General features: G+C 44.7%; 1 protein-coding gene across 1 annotated transcript in view; it reads left to right on the plus strand.

Annotated features, from left to right (window-relative positions):
* The first annotated feature begins 216 nt into the window (after positions 1-216).
* The window catches only part of Tmem178a (transmembrane protein 178A), a 62,799-nt gene continuing 41,535 nt past the window's right edge, over positions 217-21,480 (plus strand). Inside the window, exon 1 of the mRNA XM_075955051.1 lies at positions 217-820. Within this exon, the coding sequence (XP_075811166.1) occupies positions 421-820 (400 nt within the window). The 5' untranslated portion in view covers positions 217-420. The remainder of the gene's footprint in view (positions 821-21,480) is intronic.

Genomic DNA, 21,480 nt, shown 5'->3' on the forward strand with positions numbered 1-21,480 from the left:
CTGGAAGAGTTGAAGAAAAGTAAGGGGAAAGTAGGGATGGGGAGAAGAGGAGAAAGACCAAAAGAGCTAAGCGAGGACCGAGAGCAGAGGTGAAGGAAGGGAGAGGGGTCTGGAGAGGCGGGCGGACCACGGGAGCTGGAAGCAGGGAGGAGGACGAGGGGCATAAGCGGCGGGGGGCGGTGGAGTACGGAGAGCCGGCTAAGGGGGAGGGCGGCGGGAAAGTGTGAGCGGCGCGGGAGGGCGCGGGGCCGGGCGGGCGGGAGGAGGCTCCCGCGGGGGAGTGAGGCGGGCGGGCGGCCGTGGGAGGGAGTGCGGGGCAGGTGGCGGAGAGGGAGGGCGCGCGGCGGAGCGCCGAGACCAAGTGCATTGTGTCTGGCGGCGGCTGCGATCCCACCGGCGGCTGCGGCGGGCCGGGAAGCCATGGAGCCGCGGGCGCTCGTCACGGCGCTCAGTCTCGGCCTCAGCCTTTGCTCCCTGGGGCTGCTCGTCACGGCCATCTTCACCGACCACTGGTACGAGACCGACCCCCGGCGCCACAAGGAGAGCTGCGAGCGCAGCCGCGCGGGCACCGACCCCCCGGATCAGAAGAACCGCCTGATGCCGCTGTCGCACCTGCCGCTGCGGGACTCGCCTCCTCTGGGGCGCCGACTGCTCCCCGGTGGCCCCGGGCGCGCAGACCCGGAGTCCTGGCGCTCGCTGCTAGGGCTCGGAGGGCTAGACGCCGAGTGTGGCCGGCCGCTGTTCGCCACCTACTCGGGCCTCTGGAGGAAGTGCTACTTCCTGGGCATCGACCGGGACATCGACACCCTCATTCTGAAAGGTGAGCGGCGGGCGCGCCCCGCGTCCCGGCTCCGCGCAAGGAGCGCAGCCTGGACTTCCCAGGGGCGCGCGGGTCCCCGCGGCTGCCTCTCCAGTCTCCGCGCTCCGCTGCCCCGCGCATTTTTCACCCTCCCTGGCTGCCTATCTTGCCTTCCATCCCCAGCTACTCTCTCTCTTCTCTCTCGCCGTCCTTTGCTCCTCCATACTGCTCTTCTTTTACCATTTTCTAGACTCCGCTTTACCCCCTATCGCTGTCCGTTTCTTTCCCCCTTTCCTCCCCTCGGTCCTTCTCCCCTGTGTAACTGCCTGACTTGGGATGTGTGTGTGTGTGGATTTTCTTGACGCTGTTTCCAGGGATTGTGACAGCCACAAAGACTAATCTTTCTCAACTAGGTTAAGTTGCGTTTTCCTTTGAGAAATGCCCTCTGTTACAGACGTGGTGCAAACCCAGAACGGCGCGGGGGGTGGGGGCAGTCTTACTCATGGATTGGGCTGGTGTTGGATGGTATCGCACTCCTGGAGGGTTCATGGAGAGCGAAGGTCTGCCCTCCGAACAGCCCAAGTTCAGGGTCTGTTTGAATTGGACTTTACACACAATAATTCACTGGTGAATGCCGCTAAGACATCCGCTTTATTCATTATTCAACCTTCCCGATGACCCCACCCTCCTCAGGGTCTAGGCAGTAGCTGAGGAGTGACAAGGGCCAAGTCCTTGAAAGTAGTCTTGAGCACAGAGATTCTGTATGCCACACTCTTACCCTTGTGACACCTTGTAGGGCTGTCTTTATTGTTTTGTTATTAGGCATCACTTTGTTCCTCTGGAGTCCGAAACACCTAGCTCGTGTACGTAATCGGATAGTTTAAATATTTTTTATAATCCCATGCATGTAAAAAAAAATTCAATATGAGAATCCTCTTTTGTGGAGTTTCCTTTAACTTCTAGCTCAGACCTTAACAGAATTTTTATCTCCCTGAAAGCAAAACAAATAAAAGAATGTCTTTTCCTTGGGTTCACTGTTCCTGAAAGGAAGTCAGAAGTCAATCCATCTTAAAAATTCAGAAGCAAGTGAACAGATGCGCATTGAATTACAACTTGCCATGGAAGTATGTAGAAAGGAGGGGGTTAATAACGTGCTGCCCTTCCCCGTCTTGTTGGCTGGCATAGTCTTCGGTTCTCAAACATGTCAGTTTCCTCCTTCCTATGGCTAGCCCAGCTGGGCACTGCCATCCAAATCTGTCGGTATATGGAAGGGCTCCAGCAATGGGGGGGGGGGGGGGGCAATTCGATACAGTAATCTTCCTTTGAGAAGTAACCCTTTTTCTTTTCTGTTTCAACTTGCATCTGAATGTGATTTCTCCTCATGAAGACACTGCATAATTAATCCTGATAGAGGCACAGCACATGAACAAACTGTCAAAGCCGCTTGTGGAGGCTCAGCTACGGAATGTTCATTTAGGCAAGGCAATTTAGAAAGTTAAGCTGCGTAGTCTGTCATTGGAAATGGCAGAATTGCGTTTTCCACGCACTCTCTATGCCTGGAGTATTTCACTGCTTGCGATTTGGATAGAGTGTAGTGTCTGAAACAGCAGGGCAGAGTCTAGCCCCCAGCAGGAGAAGTCCCATGGGGACACTCCAGGATCCTTGTGGAACTATGCCGGCTAGCTGAGGTACCTAGCTCTTAAAGTGTCCAGAAATAAACGGTCTTCGAAGTGGAGGATGTTCTTAGAGGCTGGTGGATCCAGTCTCCCAACCACTGTTCTACCAACTCTTACAGTTCCTGACAGATGGCTGCCCAGCGCAGCCCACAGCAGAACTCACTGCAGATTACATGAATTATCTGGTTCTGGCCATGGATGCATCTTCTAGACGAAAAAAAAATGACCTCACACTTACACTATTGATCGTTGTTAGCTAAACCTTTGCGGCGAACACTGGGGCATTCTGGCCAGTCATAAAATAAGGAGTCCCATACTGGTTCTGTCTCTAAATCCCAGTGTGTTTTCTCCCACAATTGTCCAAACTTACGTGGCCTTTGGTTTTGTTGTCTCCGTCTATGAGCTGACTGTTCTTTGGAGAACGTGTTAGATCTGAGATGTGTCATTGTTTTAATAATAACAATGTGTGTTTAGATTCCGGGGAAACTAGTGAGCAGATGCTATTAGGGAATGAGGAGCTTGCAGCAAAGGATGACACCACCAAGGTGGGATCATGATGTGTTGTTGGGGGATGGGCAGAGATGCCTCTGGTACTCTCCGCAATAGTTTGCTCCTCCTCACCCACATCAGGCTGCTCGAGTAACTCTTCCGGCTCTCAGTTTCACCTCCGGGAAACTAAGGGAGGCACAGATTTCATTACAATTCCGATTCTGTGGATAATCTGGAAAGGGGAAAGCATACATATTTACCTGTGTTGAGCAGATGGTCCGAGCATCCATATTAGGTAAACACTGTTACTGTTGTTTTGGCACCTGACATGGAGTGGCTGCCGTGTGAGTTTCCTAAATGAGCACAAAACACCAGAAAACGTCATTTCGTGTAGCGAAAACATTTCTCTAACTAGAGGCTCAAGTTCTACTTCTTACTTTCCTCTCCGAATGAGCTGAGGAGTCTTACAACTGTTAATAAATTTTAATTATTAACAGGTTGACTCAGCTAGGAGACTAGGAAGGGGTCAGAATGGGGGCCTATGAACTTTCTGGTATGTTTAGTGAACTTTTGAGACCAAAGTAAGTTTGGACACAGGACAAAGGTCGGATGTAGGTGAAGCTTGCAGAGAGGGCAACATTTTCTCACTAGAAATATTAATATTCCCTGTATTCGAGACCCTATAAGTATTTCTGATGTATAAGAGTTAGAAACATACAATGACAAATTAGATTAGAATCAGTATGTGTAGACCCGATAGTATTAATCCACCCAAGAGCAATCACACAAACAGGAAAGCATTCGTCTCAATGATACAGAGAATTGGGAGAATAATCAAATTCTAATTGTTGTTCCCTTTTTATGATTCCAGTTCACATTTATCTAGTCTTTTCTTTGGGAGGTTTAGGTTGAACCTCTAAACCAAACCTTCAACAAAAATGGTTGTTTTTCTTTTCCTTTCTTCCTTCCTTCCTTCCTTCCTTCCTTCCTTCCTTCCTTCCTTCCTTTCCTCCTTCCATCTTTCCTCCTTTCCTCCCTCCTTCCCTCCCCCTCTTCCCCTTCTTTTCTTTTCTTTTGGATATGAGGTCGAATAATATCCTATGCAGGCCACCAACTCACTAAGTTGCAGGTGGTGATCTTGAACTTCTGCTTTGATGAATCTTTCTTCCTTCACTGCCCAGGTACTGGGATTATAAATGTGTACCTGTTTTATGAAGTGTCGGGGATAAAATCCAGGGCATGCTAGGCAAGTGCTCTACTAGATAAACTCCAAGCCAAGCCTGAGGTAAAGTTATTGATAGGCCTTTTAGGGACCAAGACTGTACCCTTGTGCTGATTTTCCAGGCCAACCATGAGCTATTCCCTGGCGATTTGCACACCGTGTTTCTCTAGCATCAAGTTCTCCTTGTCTCAACCAGTCTCTAAGCACCATTTTGCTCAGCGGATGTGTTAGTTGGTCTTTTATTGCTGTGGCAAAATGCCTGAGAAAAACAACTTACTTAATGGAGGATTTATTTCAGCTACTAATATTGTCCATGGTTGGCTAGTTCTGTTGCATTTAGTAACAAGGGGAGGAAGAAACACCACGGTGGAAAGCTGCTCCTTTCACAGTGACCAGGAAGCAGAGAGTTTATCTGGTGTAAGGATACAGCCTTTCAAAGTACACAAAAGTACACCGTAGCTGAGTTAATTCCTCCAACCTCCTCCTTTCCACTTCATCGCAATAGCACCATCAAGTTATGACTCCATCAATGATCCAGTCAACTCCCCAGATCTGCATCTCTGAACATTGCATTAAGTACATGGGTTTATTTTTGAGGGGAATGGGATCCGTGTTGAAGTTTTAATGCCAGGAAAACACGAAATCTTATCAGATGCTTAAAAAAATAGTTTCCCCTGTATTTCTTTAATTTACTTTCCGATTCAATTAAAAGCGTTCCAAAAGCTTGCATGTGGAAGATTATACTAGAAGATGTTGTAACACATTCTTATGCTCCTTACTCTAAGTTATTTTTGCTTGTGTGCTTTTGTGGGTCTGGTTTTTGTTTTCTAAAGCTCATTTTATGTGTATGGGTGTTTTGCCTGCATGCATAGTACACACATTTGGCTGTGTACCATGTGCATGCCAGTGGGGGCCAGACTAGGAATTTGGACCCTTTGGAACTAGAGTTACCTGAGCCATCATGTGGGTGTTGGAATGGAACCCCGGTCCCCTGGAAGTGCAACCAGTGCTCCTAAACACTGAGCCAACTCTCCAGCTGGTCACTGCTTTTTTTGGCTCCAAGAAAGCTTTCCTGGTCACTAGCTCTGAGAATATGCAAATGAGTCACTTCTGCCTAATCGGAGGAGAGGTGAAGAATAGTTGATCAAACCAAGTAGGCACTTGAACAGAATGGATTTAATGCTCTGGGCTTCTGTGTCACTGGGAATGTGGGAGGGCTGGAAGACCTAAAGATAGGCTCTTTCCAGTTAGCCACCATCCATTTATTTACTCCAGAAATTGATGGTAAAGTGTCAAGCATTCGCTAGACGTGGTAGAGACCCTGGGAGTTGAATGAAATGGACAAATCCCCGTCTCCTTAAGAAGGCATTTCAAGCAGCCGAGTTTGTATTTTCTAGTGGATTACACAGTAGCTACTCTTAGTAGGCTGTGGAAGATGACCTGACGAGAGTGGAGAGCACTTTGGGAGAGCTGATAGTGCTAGTGCGGAAATGACAGAAAGGACGGCGCGGAGTGATGGAGTGTCGAGCCCTGTGGGGACGCCCTGGCATCCTGTCCAAGTGCAACAGTGTGCTGAGCTGCAAGGGCAGATGCAAGGAGCATCCTTTGGAAAAGCTGCATGTGCTTCCTTTTAGTGCCTGGGAGCATTTTCTTTCATAAATAAGTACTCGTGAGACCAGTGAATACATTGTGTAAAATGTGGAGAAATCAGTTTTGAATTGGAAATGGTCCCTGGACTCCGCTGGGAATTCTAGCTCTTGGATTAGCTTTAACTTAAATTTTTTTTTCATTAAGAGTTTTCACTAAGAGCAATCAACATTACTTTTAAAATTTATGCACTTTGTCCATGTAAATCAAATTTTGGTGTTATACTCTGCCTACAATAAACAAAAGGAAATTTAAAGTAGTATTTTGCTGTTATGAAATTAAAAATGACAGGATTTCAGAGATCGGGAGATTATAATTCTATGTTTGTCACGTTAATTTGCGAAAATCAATGAGGACTGAATTGAGACTTGAAGTAGAAATATGTCCTAATGGTCTTTGAAGCAGTCAAATGAGATAAACAGAGATATCAAAGACAGTGAGTGGTGCATAAATACTTTGTCATTTTGCTCTCGGGATGAAAAGAAGAGAGAGAGAGAAAGCTTTGGAAAGAATTTACTAGGCCTTCTCTGCTCTGTGCTAATGATTTATCTGCTCCTCCTGTTGCTTATTCTCCACAAAATTAATAGTCTGTACAGGACCCACCAAGTTCTAACCGACGCAGAAATAGATTGATGATTCTCTTCAGCTCCTTTGTAGACCAAGGTATCACTTGTGCGGGAATAATTATCAACCAGAGGCAGATAGATCCACCTAGGGAAGCTGAGAGGCTGGCGTTCTTTTTCCTCCTTGACCCAGGAGGGCATAGAATGTTTGAAGATCTTGCCTTAGATAATGCTGGCGAGGGGATCCCTCAGTTTTAGGGAGTCTGTGATTGGGATTAAGTGTTCAAGAGTACCCGCCGCTCTTCCAGAGGACCCAGGTTTCTTTCCCAGCACCCATAGTGGATTGCATACACCCATGTATATCTCCAGCTTCAGGGGAGCCAATGTCCTCTTTTGGCTTCAGCAAGCACCAGCATACATGTGACACATGCATGCGTGTGTGTGTGTGTGTGTGTGTGTGTGTGTGTGTAACTCCAGTTTCAGGGGATCCAACACCCTCTGGCCTCTGAAGGCAACTGCACACACGCCCACGCTGCACATATACTCTTGCACACACACACACTTACACCTTAAACAGACTTCCTTTATATCTCTAGATAAGTGGCGTCTGAGATGCTTTCGAGTATGAACTCTGATACTTATCTAAACATAATTTTTCTTATTCATTTAAAATTGTGTGCAAGGGCTGTATTAGTACATGCATCATCAAGCAAAGACAAAAAGCAAATATTGAGGGGCACAGTATTGAAATGGTATAAATAGAAATTTTGCTTGGCTACCCCAGTGCCTTCCCACAAACACACTTTAAAAACGGCTTCTCTTGATGCTCATTAGTACAGCTACTCCTGTCTTCTGGGTAGAGGGAGGAGAGGTTTGCTTATCATGGCTGAAATTTATGCGTGCTCTCCCAGGATTCTGTTAGACCACACACATTTATCTTGTGCGGAGGAGAGAAGATGCATTTTATTTCCACATCAATTCTGACGTTAGGGCACAGTATTAAATGAGCCCTTTTGATTAAACAACTGCTACTTCATTCTGCACAGCTCTTAATGATGAGATTTGTAGTTTCGTCTTGTCCCACAATGTGTGGAGGTTGAGCATGCCCGAGTGTGATGCTCTGTTTCAACACATTCTGTCACCAACACTCAGGAAGGTTATCTGGAGCAGGAATTAAATTCTTGCTACCCTGCCATCCAAAGAAGTGACTGGCTTTCATTCTCGCCTGTTTGTATACAGGAAATATCTTTGAAAAGTCATTTACAAACATAAGAGTCGATAGCGCTTTAAGTGGTCTGTGATCAAAATTTCCAGAACTACCGACATTTTCATTCACTATGTCCCGTGGATAACATTTAGCAATGGCCTTGAAAGGGAAAAATGGAAGCTTTTCTTTTCTTTTTTTCTTTTGCTATGCCACGGAAAGTTCACATCCAATTATACCCGACTTGTTGTGACTGCCCTCCCCCCGCCCCTGCTTAGCTACTGATTTTTCTTCTTCCATGCTCAAAAAGAGCCCTCCAACTCCATCAGGCAGACTGCTCGTAATTGCCAGTTCTTGATTGCTGTGCAACATAAGCTTTGGTTGGAGGAGCATCTGGAGTCACAAAGAATCCCTGTGTAACTGCTAATCGTGAGGTCCTAAGAGTGGGGACATTGATGGGTTGGAGGCAGGTCTCCGAGTTTTCCCAACAGGACCAAGAGCAGACTCCATTCCATCGTGGTGAATGCCCGCAGTGCCAGGGACGCCTGCGTCTCAGCCTGTAATGATTGAGTGTCAGATTCTCATTGCAGATTGTTAATGCTGGGACCTCTGCCAAGCAAGCTGTCGCCTCAGATCTGTGCCCTCGTCCCCTGAGCTCACCTGTCTCTTATCTACCTGATCTTTCAGAGAAAGTCCACTGTCTTTCTATGAATCTACAGTGTGTGAACGTCTTTGGTCTGTTTTCTTGTATGGCTTGCTGGTTTCAAAGAATAAAAGTAATCAGACTTTATCTGATCATCTTCTCTATAGCTCACCCCCCTCTAATAGCAACCGGTGGGATGGGAGGGGAAAACTGACAGCAAACCCACTGAAAGATTGGCAGAATGCAAACAGCAAATATGGTTCCTTTGAAGCCAAGTATTAGATCATCTTAACCATGTAGATCTGCCTTAGGATTCGAGAGATTTGGTTTTATTCCTGTGTGTGTGTGTGTGTGTGTGTGTGTGTGTGTGTGTGTGGTGTGTGTGTGTGTGTAAGCGTTTATATACACCATGTACATGAGTACAGATGCCTTCAGAGGCCAGGGGTGTTGGAGCCCCTGAAACTGAGTTTGCGAGCCAATGGATGCAGGTGCTGGGAACTAAGCCTGGGTCCTCTGCAGGAGCCCTAAGTGCTCTTAACCACTGAGCCATCCCTACAGCCCCAGTAACTATCTCTATCAAAACACCAAGTATTGATATTATCTATAGCTGTGCATAGCCTTTGGTAAAGAGTTTCTAAAAAATCAAAATAAAGGCACTGTGGCTAGAGAACAGACTTTATCTTCCAAACCTGGTAAAAATTTATAGCGCTTGTTTGCTGGCTTGCTCGCGGGGTTTCCCTGTGGTTAAAAGTGATTGCAGTAATTAATCTGCTTTATCGCAAGTTTTAACTAAAAGGATATAAGTGAATTTCTTGGAGTGTGAGCTTCGGCTTCAGAGATGGTAAGGCAGACAGCTTTTGTTCACAGCAGAGTACTGGGAAGAGCAACCTGCTGCTTTTGCCTTCCCTGCAACTCAGCCAGACAGCTGACTGTAGACCAAGCAATCATGTCACGGGGGACGCCCATCAGGGGATGCACCTGCAGTGGAAAGGGAAAGGCATAGGATCTGTATTTTACTTTCTCCTTTCTTGAATTACCAAGGATGCAGTGAATTACTTACTGGGTGTTCCTCAGAGCTTGAATTAAAAAAAAAAAAGAATTGTGCATAGATTTTTTAAAAAATATCAATTATCTCTCTTCCCCCTTAAGAATCTGAAGGGTTTCTGTGCCTTTTGGTTCCTCCAAGGTCTCTGACATAGTTCAGCTGGAAAAGAGATTCCAGAAAGTCTTGAAGTGGGAAATTGTGAGATGATTCTGGAAGGCTTGATTGTCTCTGTAACAGGATGCTCACCTGCAAATCAGCAATGACGCTTGTGTCTGCCTGGAGTACTTAGGATATATCTGTAGCCACTCAGGAGGGGCTCTATTAGGCTGGAACCTCATTTTGCTACATTTTAAAGAATTTTTAATCTGATGTGGGAGATGTAAGTACTTGCCTCATTCAAGAGTCAATACATAGTAGCGCCAGGGAAAAAAGAACCTATTTGAAAAAAATAAGTGATTTCTTAGGAAAATAAAAAAAGAATGCCCATCGCTGTAGGTCCTGTGTTAACAGGCTGCTATCTTTATCATCTCGTCAGCAGTGGAGAAGGGCCTCTGAGTTGTGGTTAATTTGTGGTAGAAAGCTGTTCCCCATAATACTTGGGATTATAGAGTCTGAGCAAATACTATTCATAAAGTATATATTGAGAACAAACAAAACAGATCACTTGCCATATGATGAGAAGTTAAGGAACAGGACATCAGGGCAACAGTTTGATCCAAGATAAATTTCCAGGGGGTGGGGAGCAGAAATCCCCACGGCCTGCTGGAGTAGTCTGTGCTACATGGAGGAGAGGATTTGAGCTGGGGAACTGATACAGCTCATACAGCTCATTTAGTCCTGAGCATCTGGCTGACATTGCAGGGGAAGTTCTGCTTAGCGTTCAGACAATGGAAGTACTGGTGGGAGAGAGCTCCAACTCTCAAGTGCTGGACGAATACAGAAAGAAAGGGCAAGCCGCAGCCATTGCTAACCTGAAGGGCTCTGAAAAAAAAAACCTGTGTTCTTCAGGGGCTGGAAACAAATGACACAAGGTCACCATTCGCCTCCGGGTGGCTAACAGGCAAAATCCAGCTAGAGGCTGCTGGAGGAGTATCCAAGTTGTGGTACATTGCCTTCTCAAGGGCTTCTGAGAGCTAGAGATGGCTCTACCTCTGTTTCTGTCTGTGTCTCTCTCTTTCTTTGTATCTCTCTTCCTGCCTATCCTGTTTCCCCACTCTGCCCCCCCCCCCCCCACTTCCAAAGAAACTCAAACTGGTAGGAGGTAGATAGGAAAATGCAGGTGGAATCAATGATCCAGTCAAAGAGGTTGAAAGGAAGGTCAAGCCCTGGCCACCCGATTTTGTTCTGCATACTCCAGCCAATCACTTGCAGTCCCTCTGACTCCCCCACCCCTTATCAATGCTTGTCTGCTGAGTGTCTGTGCACTAGGCAAATCAGCATAATCCTGACCTGGCTTTAAGTTATAGGCAGAAGGCATCTCCAGGAAGGAGTGGCCCTTTGATTTTATGCAGAAGAGGTGGCAAAGGAGCTTAATCCAACTGTTTTCTGGGGGTGGAGGTTGTCTGGTGGGGGAGTTGCTGGATGCAGTGGCACGGGGGTTTCAGCCCTTTAACGTTGTGCCTTGGTGCCACCGCTGATTTAGGAAAGTGGCAACTGTATAAATAACTCATTACCTGTTGTTCCTCTGAGCAGGTCCCCAAACACCTGATTTGGAGTAGTTCAAAAGGGAATGACAGGAGCAACCATAGAAGGTCACATCTGTGCATGTCGTCCAAATGTGCCAGTTACTGAAGTGAATTTGTCTGATGGGCGGTGAGCGGAGCAGCCCCCAGCTCTCGTAGGCATGCCCACAGATGCGTGTGCAGAGCTTTGTTTCTGCTGTGGTGGCAACTGAGTACGTTGCACTAACAGGCCCCGGAGTTGCCTTTTGGATTTGTGGCAGGGGCGAGTTTTAAAGGAAGCGATTCTGCTGTGAGCTCCCTTCTAGTCTCATGTGCAAGTTAAATCGGCAGGCCCATTTCTCTCCCCCCTCCCCGCATTATTCTTCCATATATGTAGTTTTTTCTGGAGTTGTTTTTATTTCCCAAAGGGTCAGATACAGCAGCACTTCTGATGAGGTATGACACATTATAATTTGGGTTATGGGTATAATTTTTTTAAAAAAGGAAGTTAATACAGTACTTGATAAACATTTATGCACTCCTCTGGGTAGGTTTATTGGCTATGAATGTTTTAGTGTCAAATAACAGAATATCCAAAATAAAAATGGCTTAACCTGAAAGGAAAAAGCATTACCTTGCATAATAGTCTGGAGGAATTGTGCATCCCAGGTAATTACAGAGGTTAGGTGCCGGAAGGCTTTAGGAGTTCCAGCAATGGCAGCTTTGCCTTCAGCCTGGTTCCGGTTCTTTTCTGGACCCAACTGTTCTGAGTCACTTCCTCACTTGGTGACAGTTTAAGAGGTTGGCACTAGGAGAGGCCCAACCCCTTCTTGGTCCATTTTTTTTAACTGTTGTTGTTTTTCAAGACAGGATTTCTCTGTGTAGCCCTAACTGTCCTGGTACTCACTCTGTAGACCAGGTTAGCCTTGAACTCACAGAGATCCGCCTGCCCCTGCGTCCTGAGTGCTGGGATTAAAGGCATGTGCCACCACCGCCCGACTGGCCCGCTTCTTATAAAATGTTTATAAAATGTTCAGTCGACTTTTCCACAAGTCTCACTGCTTGTAATTATGTCCTGTGACCATTTCTAAACCAACACCTGACAAGTGATAATTAATTCTCATGGACTAATCAAGCTCTACCTCTGAGGCTGAGAGGCATCACTCTTCTCTGGAAGCTCATGGTTACCTTGTTTGCTCCAAGTTAGACAAGGACATGAATCCATAAATGTGTACCTGCCTCAGTGGGGATCTTCAGACGGCAGAACTCAGCTCTTCTGGTTTACGCTTCCCCCACACTCTGCCCCTATGAAGGCTTGGTCTTTTTTGTTCTGAAAATCACGCTGGGTTTTTTTCCCTCTTAATCTAGAATGACCCGCAGGTTGTACAGTTTCTAGCAGGCTTGTTTATAATTGTACTTTTAAAATGTGAAGCAAAATGGTCAAAATTGTGCATTTTCGGAGTTGTAAATGGACTCTAAGATTAGACGGTGCCGTTGTTAAAATCTGATGTCCATGAGATTGGTGTGGTCCCTATTGAGGCACCCCTCAGATGTGGCCTTTGTCTCCCCTCCGCCTTTCCAAATAAATGAAAGTTCAGCATCTGCCAGAAGAGCCTTGCAGGGGTCCCTAGTCAGAACAGGCATACTTTCTCACAGGCCAGTTCTTTGATAAACCTGTTCAAGCTGTACCCTGGCTTATTTTAATTTCTTGATTCTGAGGAAAACAGCACAGTGATGATGTTATATTTCACTCCCAGCTCCTGGCTAGTTCTAAGTGACCATCACACCAATTTTCAGACAAGCCTATAGCAAGTGTGAGGAGGGAATCAAGCAAGGCCTCTGTTACTGCTTCTTGTGTCCTTGCACGTCATCAGAGGCACATATCCGAAATCCGAAGAACTAACCCGTTCCATTTCAAAGCTAGGTCAGCTTCACACCTAGAAGGGCAGCTGAGGGAACCACTTCTTGGCTGTGTTTGTTGCTACATTTGGAAGAGGCGAATGAAGGAAAGGTATCAGAAGATGATGAGCCCCTGTCATCTCTGCAGGAATGCTCAACGGCCCTCTGCTGCCCTGAACTTTGTGTTTCCTGATGGGATTCCGTGCTCCCCTGCATTGCTCCTCTGGCACCCAGAGTTCTGTTTATTTGTGTCTGATGTCTGCTCAGAGCAGGAATGACAAAGCAAAAGTGAACTGTTGCAGATGGGATGAGCTAGCAGGACTTTTTAGTGCAGAGGCCTGAGAAGATGCAGTAAAGCCGCGAGGTGTGTGGGTGGACACATATTTAGACCACCAGATTGCATGCCAACTTGTAGGTTCAAACACACACACACACGGAGAGAGAGAGAGAGAGAGAGAGAGAGAGAGAGAGAGAGAGAGAGAGAGAGAGAGAGAGAGAGAGAGAGAGAGAATATGGACATGTATGCATGCAGGGGAAAAGAAAGGAAAGGCTGTAGGAAGACCAGACAAGCCGGCAGGAGGAACATGTGTTTGCTGAATCTCTGGGAAGCCATCTATAGGTCTTACTTCCTGAACATTAAAGACAGTCAACATTTTAAAATGAAATCTGTCACATCTATCCTTTCACTAAAAGACTCTGATGAGATCTCAAGTTTAAGCTTATTATTCCAAAGAAACCAGTCATTCCGCTCATAGATACATAAGCAATGCTTTGTATTTAACCACAACAGCACTCTTTATAACAGCCCAGTGTGTGAACAACCCAAATGCCCATCAACAGATAAAGAAACGTGATGTGCCCGTATAATGGACCATTATGCAGAGGTTAAAAGGGGGCGGGGATGAAATAGTGGCACATGCTTCAACATTATGGGCTTTGTAAACTTTATGCTCAGTGAAGGAAGTCAAGCGTGTACTGTCATGGCCATGCACTATAGCGATCCTAATAACCAGACCAGGCAGATCTATAGAGGGGGAGGGATTGCTTAGTGGGTGTGGAATTTTCTTTTGGGTTTATGAAAATGTGCTAGAAATAGCAGGGCATTGCACAATGTACTGTCAGTAAATTGTACAGTTTAAAATGGTGACCAACAACAAGAGCTTACCAAACCGGTGATTTCCTGTTGCCTACAGCTACAGGTTTGAACTTCTTGTGAGGTCATACACAAGCTTTTAACCACAAGGCACCAGCTATCTTTCTCCATTACCAGCACTCCTGCACAGCAACTAGGGTCAGGCTCCACTAGAATTTGCTGTTCCCTCACACATGGGGTGGTAGTTTCAATGTGATTGGTCCCCATAAGCTCATTGGGAATGGCACTATCGAGAGATGTGACTTTTTTGTTGTAGATATGGCCTTGTTGGAGGAAGTGTGCCACTATAGAGGCGGGCTTTGAGGTCTCATATATGCTCAAGCCACGTCTAGTATCTCAGTTCACTTCCTGTTGCTTTTGGATCAGAATGTAGAATTCTCAGCTTTTTCTCCAGCACCGTTGGCCTGCACATCACCATATTCCCAGCTTGCTGCCATGCTCCCCACCATGATGACAGTGAACTAAACTTCTGAAACTGTAAACCGCCACCTCAATTAAATGTTTTCCTTTATAAAATTGCCGTGGTCATGCAGGGCAGTGGTGGCACAGGCCTTTAATCCCAGGAGGCAGAGGCAGGTGGAGCTCTGTGAGTTCGAGGTCAGCCTGGTCTACACGAGATAGTTCCATGACAGACTCCAAAGCTACAGAGAAACCCTGTCTTGAAAAATCAAAAGAAGAAGAAGAAGAAGAAGAAGAAGAAGAAGAAGAAGAAGAAGAAGAAGAAGAAGAAGAAGAAGAAGAAGAAGAAGAAGAAAAGAAGAAGAAGAAGAAGAAGAAGAAGAAAAGAAGAAGAAGAAGAAGAAGAAGAAGAAGAAGAAGAAGAAGAAGAAGAAGAAGAAGAAGAAGAAGAAGAAGAAGAAGAAGAAGAAAGAAAGAAAGCTGTGGTCGTGGTGTATCTTCACATCAACAGAACCTTGACTAAGAGGCATGCTCTTTCACCTTTTTATAGCCTGTTCTGTCTGAAATCCCATTCTATCCCTTCCATATAGGAATTGTCTGCTTTTTCCTTGAAATTCAAGTACTATTATATTTTCTGTCTGTCTTCTCGACCCTATCCTCAGCTCTACTTTCATTCTTTGCAGAGTAAATTTGAGCTTTTATTAATAAATTCTTCTGTGTGGCAGTTTCATATGTGATGCATGCTAGTGGCTGCCCTCCAAACTTCTCTCATTCCTTTCCCATCCCTCCGAGGCCCTCTCCTTCCTTCCAGATTCCTTTCCCTTGCTCACTACTTTTTCTTTTGCCTAGTGCCCAACAGCGTTTAGCTGGGGCTAGATGTGTGACCATAGGTTTGAAACTATCTATTAGAGCCTGACGAGCTCCCACTGGATACTATGCTCCCCGCTCTCCCAGAATCTGTTAGTTGCCAGTAGATCATTAATAAATGGTAGGGTCCCATGAGACCCTTCCCAGTCTATAACTGACTGTTAGGAAGATTTGTGTGAACCCAGTGACATAGACACAGCCCCTGAGAGTTTATGATCACTATGGTTGTGTTGGACATTCTCCAGGACTTCTCCCTATATTATGGTTAGTTCTTATGAGCCTTGTGAGGGTGATTAAATGTCTTGTTTAGGGCGGAGCCCTCAGCCATCCTTTATTCTCAGCATCTTCTGTAGCCAGGGCAGTTTACGACAGTGAGAAGCCTCTCTGATTAAAGCTTAGAATAGCCTCTGTTTGTAGAAAGCGGATGGATGCTGTGTAAATTCAGCCCTTCCCAGAGGCCTTGTGGGTTTTCATCTAGGTTTGCAATGCTAGATAGAGATTTCCTTTGGTAAAGCAGGTTCAAAGCCAATCAAGAAACACTTGGTGACCTCCGTAACTGTTGTGCCACTATTGCATCAATGGCACATCTTACCTAGAAGGCTGGAATTACACAGCCAGGTAAGACAGTTGGTTCCTTTAACTGCCAGCAGCCTGCGTAACATCATTGGGCCCTTAGGTTCAGCTTGATTTTTTTTCCCTTGAATCTAACCTGTGTACTGTTTTCAGAATAGGGTCTTATCAATAAGCCTGTATTGTTTTGGGGCCTCTGAGTTCTTCTTGACAGCCAATTCCTACAGAGGTATGCAATACCAGATACTGGGGTTTTTGTTTGGTGTTCCATTACTCCTAGGACTAGCAGTGTCTAGCCTTGTAGCATACCTACAGGTTACCATATAGTAGAGAGATTTATTACATACAAACTTTATTTTAATCACCACCCCCTTCCCTTATTCCTGTCCCTACATCCCTCTTGCTGCCCCTTATCCCCTGTCCCTACATCCTTCTTACTTTCCCTTATTCCTTTATCCCTACATCCTTCTCACTGTCCCTTATCCCTCATCCCTACATCCTTCTCACTGTCCCTTATCCCTGTTCCTACATCCTTCTCGCTGTCCCTTATCCCTCATCCCTACATCCTTCTCACTGTCCCTTATCCCTCATCCCTACATCCTTCTCACTGTCCCTTATCCCTGTTCCTACATCCTTCTCGCTGTCCCTTATCCCTCATCCCTACATCCCTCTTGGTGTCCCTTATCCCCTGTCCCTACATCCCTCTCACTGTTTGAACTTTTACACCAGAATAAATTGTTACACAGTGTTCTACCTTTACCCACAGTTTTGCTGTCCAAAGTCAGTTGTGGCCTAAAATTATTAAATCAAAAGTTCTAGAAATAAATGCTTCATAAATTGAATTGTGCAGCATTCTGAGTGACATGATGAAATCTTGCATCTCTTACTCTATAATGCCCATGAATTGAGAATCTTCCCTTCGATCAATGGAATCAATATTATATGCTACTGCCCTGCTGGTCACGTAGCAGCCTCTGTGTTACCATGCCGGTCCTAATATCTCAGTGCCTGTGTTTTATTTCGTGTAATAATACCCCAAAATGCAATGGTTATACTGCCCCTTTTATATAGTATATTATGATTATGTTGATTGTTATTATTAAACTTTATATCTAATTCATAAGTCAACCTTTATCATAGTTAGACATGTATGTAAAAAGCATTTTGTTTGTAGAAGGTTTGGGTCTAACCACAATTTCTGCTCTCTACTAGAAGTTTGGAGACATTCAAGTTTTGTTCTTGAATGAAGAGGAGCAACTATTGAGTGGGCCCTACTGTGTTATCTGTGCCTCATTATAGTGATGTTTGCAGTGTACAGTAGCCTTTCCCTGTCCACTCTTTCTCTGTAACTGGAAATGGGGATAGATACCAGCTATCTTATTATTTGGACCATACAGATCTTTCTATTGAATGACTCTTCAAAACAATCATGTTGGGTGGATTTAAATCACAGTCATACCGGATTCATTTTCTTCTCATCCACTCCCCGAGGCTCTCTTTCAAGCACGAGAGGGGGAAATTGTTGCGTTTTCAAAGACAAAACACTAAGGCTTGATTAGAATCAGACACTAATAAATAGAAGCCAAAGTACTTGGCATTTAAAAAGTAATAATTGTCGTGAAATCGGAGAAACCACAAAAGCTAGCATTCATGGTACATTTTTCTTTTCAAACCATTAGAAATATCGGTGTAACATGAGCGGAAAGCTCCTTTATGGTTTTTTTTTTTTTTTTTTTTACAAAATGCCCCCAATCCTTAAGTGAAGGACTGTGAGACCATTCAGGTTTTCCTGTCTTTCTGTGTGTCCCCACAGGAAGTCCCTACCTCCAGGAACTGGTCCTTTATCCTTTTACACGAATCGCCAGGTGGTTTTCACATCACAGGAGCACAATATAGTGCTATTATTTTGCAAGTTCATGCATAATGTCCTCATACATTGGGCTTATTAAATGTTCCTTTTTCAATAAAGTTATTGTAAGTCAAATTGTGTGCTTCCCACAGCCAGAAAGCAGAATGGCAGGAGGGAGTTGCTGGAGGCCTCGTGGTTGATGTCCTTTACTGGTCCTTCATTGAACTTCTGTCTTCTGCTGTCAGACTTGTCCTACAGAGGCTTCTAGGGAGAACCATGTGAAGATGTGAGATGCGGGGCTTCTCTTCCTCCTCTTCAAGAGACGAGGGTTGTTGGGATTCTGGAGTATCTTTCAGCAGGTTGACTTGGCAGTTTATTGAAGTGACAGGAGTCAAGGAGTTGGGGGCCTTACTTCACTGAGTTCTTACCTGATTGTGTGACTTTGGGTAAGTCATTGAGTCTCTCCGGATCCAGATTAGTTCATTTGTAGACAGAGAGCTCGGGCGTGAGGAGAACCTGTCCAGGTCCCTTTCAGCATTTGCTGTTGTGAGGATAGCATGCCTACACAACACAGCTTAATCAGCTTGGCAGAGTGCCAGGACGTGAAAAGGTCGCCTTTCTGGAGGAGCAGTGTTAGGACAAGCCAGTGTAAAGACCTTTTCCCTCTTTTCCAGTTCTTTACCACGTGGCTGTGCTTTACTCTTTTCAGTGTGATATGCTTTCTCTAATTTTCTTTTTCATTTTACGATGAAATTAAGGGAGAAATTAGGACTGTACTTTTTGTTTCTGTACTTTTTCAACATTTGCATTTTGCAGCCACAATGTTTGCCCCTGGGTTGGAAGTATTCAGTCATCTTATTTCCTCCTCCCTTCCTGCATTTCACAGGGACTGGTATCAGTAAGACACACATGCTTTTAGGCAATAGAGTTTGAGTGTATTCTTAATGGAGAATATACTTCAGGAAATGTCATAGTATGTACAAGTCAGAATTTGCCTTACCAGTTCATTTCAAATGTCTTTGAAGAACTTTTGAAAAGATTTTGATGAAAGAAAGAAATTCATTGTCTTTTATTGCTATAGGGAAAATTTGAGGTTGATTTTCTTCTTTGCTGCCTGAGGGTATTTCATTTGCATAATCTACGTGAAATCAAAGAGAAGTCCACAATTATGCCTCATTTTGCTCCAGAGTTTTAGTGGCGTGCTTTCTGAGTCTAATAGCTAATGCGTTAAATACCTGGAAGTTATATTTGATCAACTTTAATTCACATTATGAATCTTGATTATTCATTTCAATTTCTTCCTTTCTCCTTTGAATGATATTTCTAGGTAGTTTGCCGAACATTGTAATCGGCATAATAGTTAATTTCACTGAAAGTCCTACTTAGAGAAATTGAACATGATATCTTTTTGCTCAAACCCATTTCTTTGCGTAGATGGAAGACACACCACCAGCAGCAAACCTTCTTGAGTTAGCAGAGGCAACTGCTGATCTGCAGTTCATCCTGACACTTGACACTTGACATCCTGACACTGTTTGTCTTGTTTGTTCTTAAATCCTTCCCGCCCAAGCAGACACAAGATGGACAAACCAATATCCTGAAGTGGCCACATCAGGGTCTGATTGGTTGTCACTGAGAGAGGCACTGTGTGACTCTCCTGGTGGCCTCAGGAGACATGCTATGTGAGTTCGACTCCCAGTAGCCACCCTCTGTGCATGGTGAACACACTGCCTCACCTCTGACCTGTTACAAGTGTTAAGGTCATTTGAAAGTCTTACTTCAGGGTTGTTTAAATCAAGACAGATGAATTTTTCCCAAACAAGCTAACCAAACTGCATGTAAAGGTGTTGGGTAAGACATGGAAGAGAGATCTGTCCAGAAGGATGAAGGCGAGAGCCATGCATGTTGAATTTCATGCTGAGAGCACGTTGCTCTTCACTTTGTTTCGTGATTTCTAAATATATTTCTTAGGATTTTTTTTATTCTGTGGGGATATTTGTTTCTTTGAGAGGAGGAAACATATAAAATCCACAGAAGATAACGAAGTAGGTAACTCTGACCTATCATGATCGTATGATGAAGAATGCATCGCTGGGAGAATAGAAACGGTGCCTTAGCCCACAAAGTACCCTTTCACGTAATTCAGAATAGTTCTTACAAAGATAGGAAGGAGACACGTTCTATGACTAAGCATGTGTGCTTGGGAAGAATAGTGATGGAGCTGCTGGCAATTACTGTGGGTGTACTGTGGAGAGCGTGTCTCTAGTAGAGTGAGGGAACCCTGGGAACTAGGAACTGGACCTTGGTCCTGGGACAATGGCAAGTTATCTAAAGCACTGTAAGCCTAGGTCCTCATTCTTACAGTGAAGAGTCAAGCATCATACTTTCTAAGTGTTTTCAAACTCTTACATTCTAGGATTTTATCGGTGGCATTGGGAAGTCAAGGGTGAGCTCCCCAAGTCCATCTTTCTGTGCATCAAAGTTGGTTTGATCTCACTGGAAGGATGGATTTGCTCAACACCTTGCTCATGCTTCTGCCTTCTGAAACAGAAAGTGCTAAATCTGATTTTTGCATAACGACTCAAAGTTTATCATGTGATATGATGATCAATATCTAAGTTCCCCTCAAGGGATGTGTGGGGCTATGGAGGACTGGTGGTCTTAAGACTTAATGACCCAGCCTGTGCTTTGAAAAATGATTGTGCTTATTCTGATTATTTTTTGTTTTATGTTGGCTGCTTTGATCAATATGATCTCCTTATTTCTATTGTCTACTTCTGGCTATCCCTTTTTATAGTCCTCCTCTCCTCTAATGGGCAAGAACTAGTTTTTTTATTTTATTTTTTATTTTTATTTTTTTTTTTGTTTTTCGAGACAGGGTTTCTCTGTAGCTTTTGGTTCCTGTTCTGGAACTAGCTCTTGTAGTCCAGGCTGGCCTCGAACTCACAGAGATCCGCCTGCCTCTGCCTCCCGAGTGCTGGGATTAAAGGCGTGCGCCACCACTGCCCGGCAAGAACTAGTAACCATTGTAAAGACAGTTGACATTCCCTGAAGTTACTGTGTGTGGTCCTAGGTGACATTTCAGGAGTTACTTCTGCCAGTGAAGACTTACAGAGCTCCTTACCATTGCCTGAAGCTTAGCTTTGGAGGCATTTTTTTTTTTCTGTGTTGCAACAAGTATTAAGTATCAAGGCCTATGTTACTTATGATATGAAGCTTGTGGCTTTCCTCCGAGAGGATATAAAGAGGAAATCTAGCCAAATCTGAGGGACTATGAGAGGCCTAAGGCATACAAAGAAGCCATGGAGAGGGCAGGCCTAGAGCATCTGCTGGTGTCCGGATGATTGACAGGCATGGTCAGATCTCATTTGTGGGTCATCCCACATAATCACCTTGGCTTGCTCCTCACCACCTTGGTAAGATACGTGCAAAGGGGGAATTGGTAGTTGTGAAGGTTAAATTAGGAATCCATGGTGCAGCCCTTCCAACTCCCTGTTCTTCTGATCCTCGGGGCTCCTTGCCATAATTAAGAGAATTTAAATTGTTTATTCACCTTTTTGTTTATTTACAAACAAAACCCACTCTATTAGCTTGCAAACTACATTATGTCCATTCTAGCATAAATTTTGTTGCTGACTAATTTACAGTTGTTTAATCTGCAGAGCTGGCAATTTTTGGAATCCTCCTCCCTCCTCCCTCATAGTCTCATCTCACCCATCCAACAACAGAGCTGAGAGTGTTATTTTAGGATATGGAAGTCATATGAAACATATCATTGGGTATCTAAGCTTTTT

Source organism: Microtus pennsylvanicus, chromosome 21 (genome assembly GCF_037038515.1).
Source record: "Microtus pennsylvanicus isolate mMicPen1 chromosome 21, mMicPen1.hap1, whole genome shotgun sequence".
Taxonomy (NCBI): Eukaryota; Metazoa; Chordata; class Mammalia; order Rodentia; family Cricetidae; genus Microtus; species Microtus pennsylvanicus.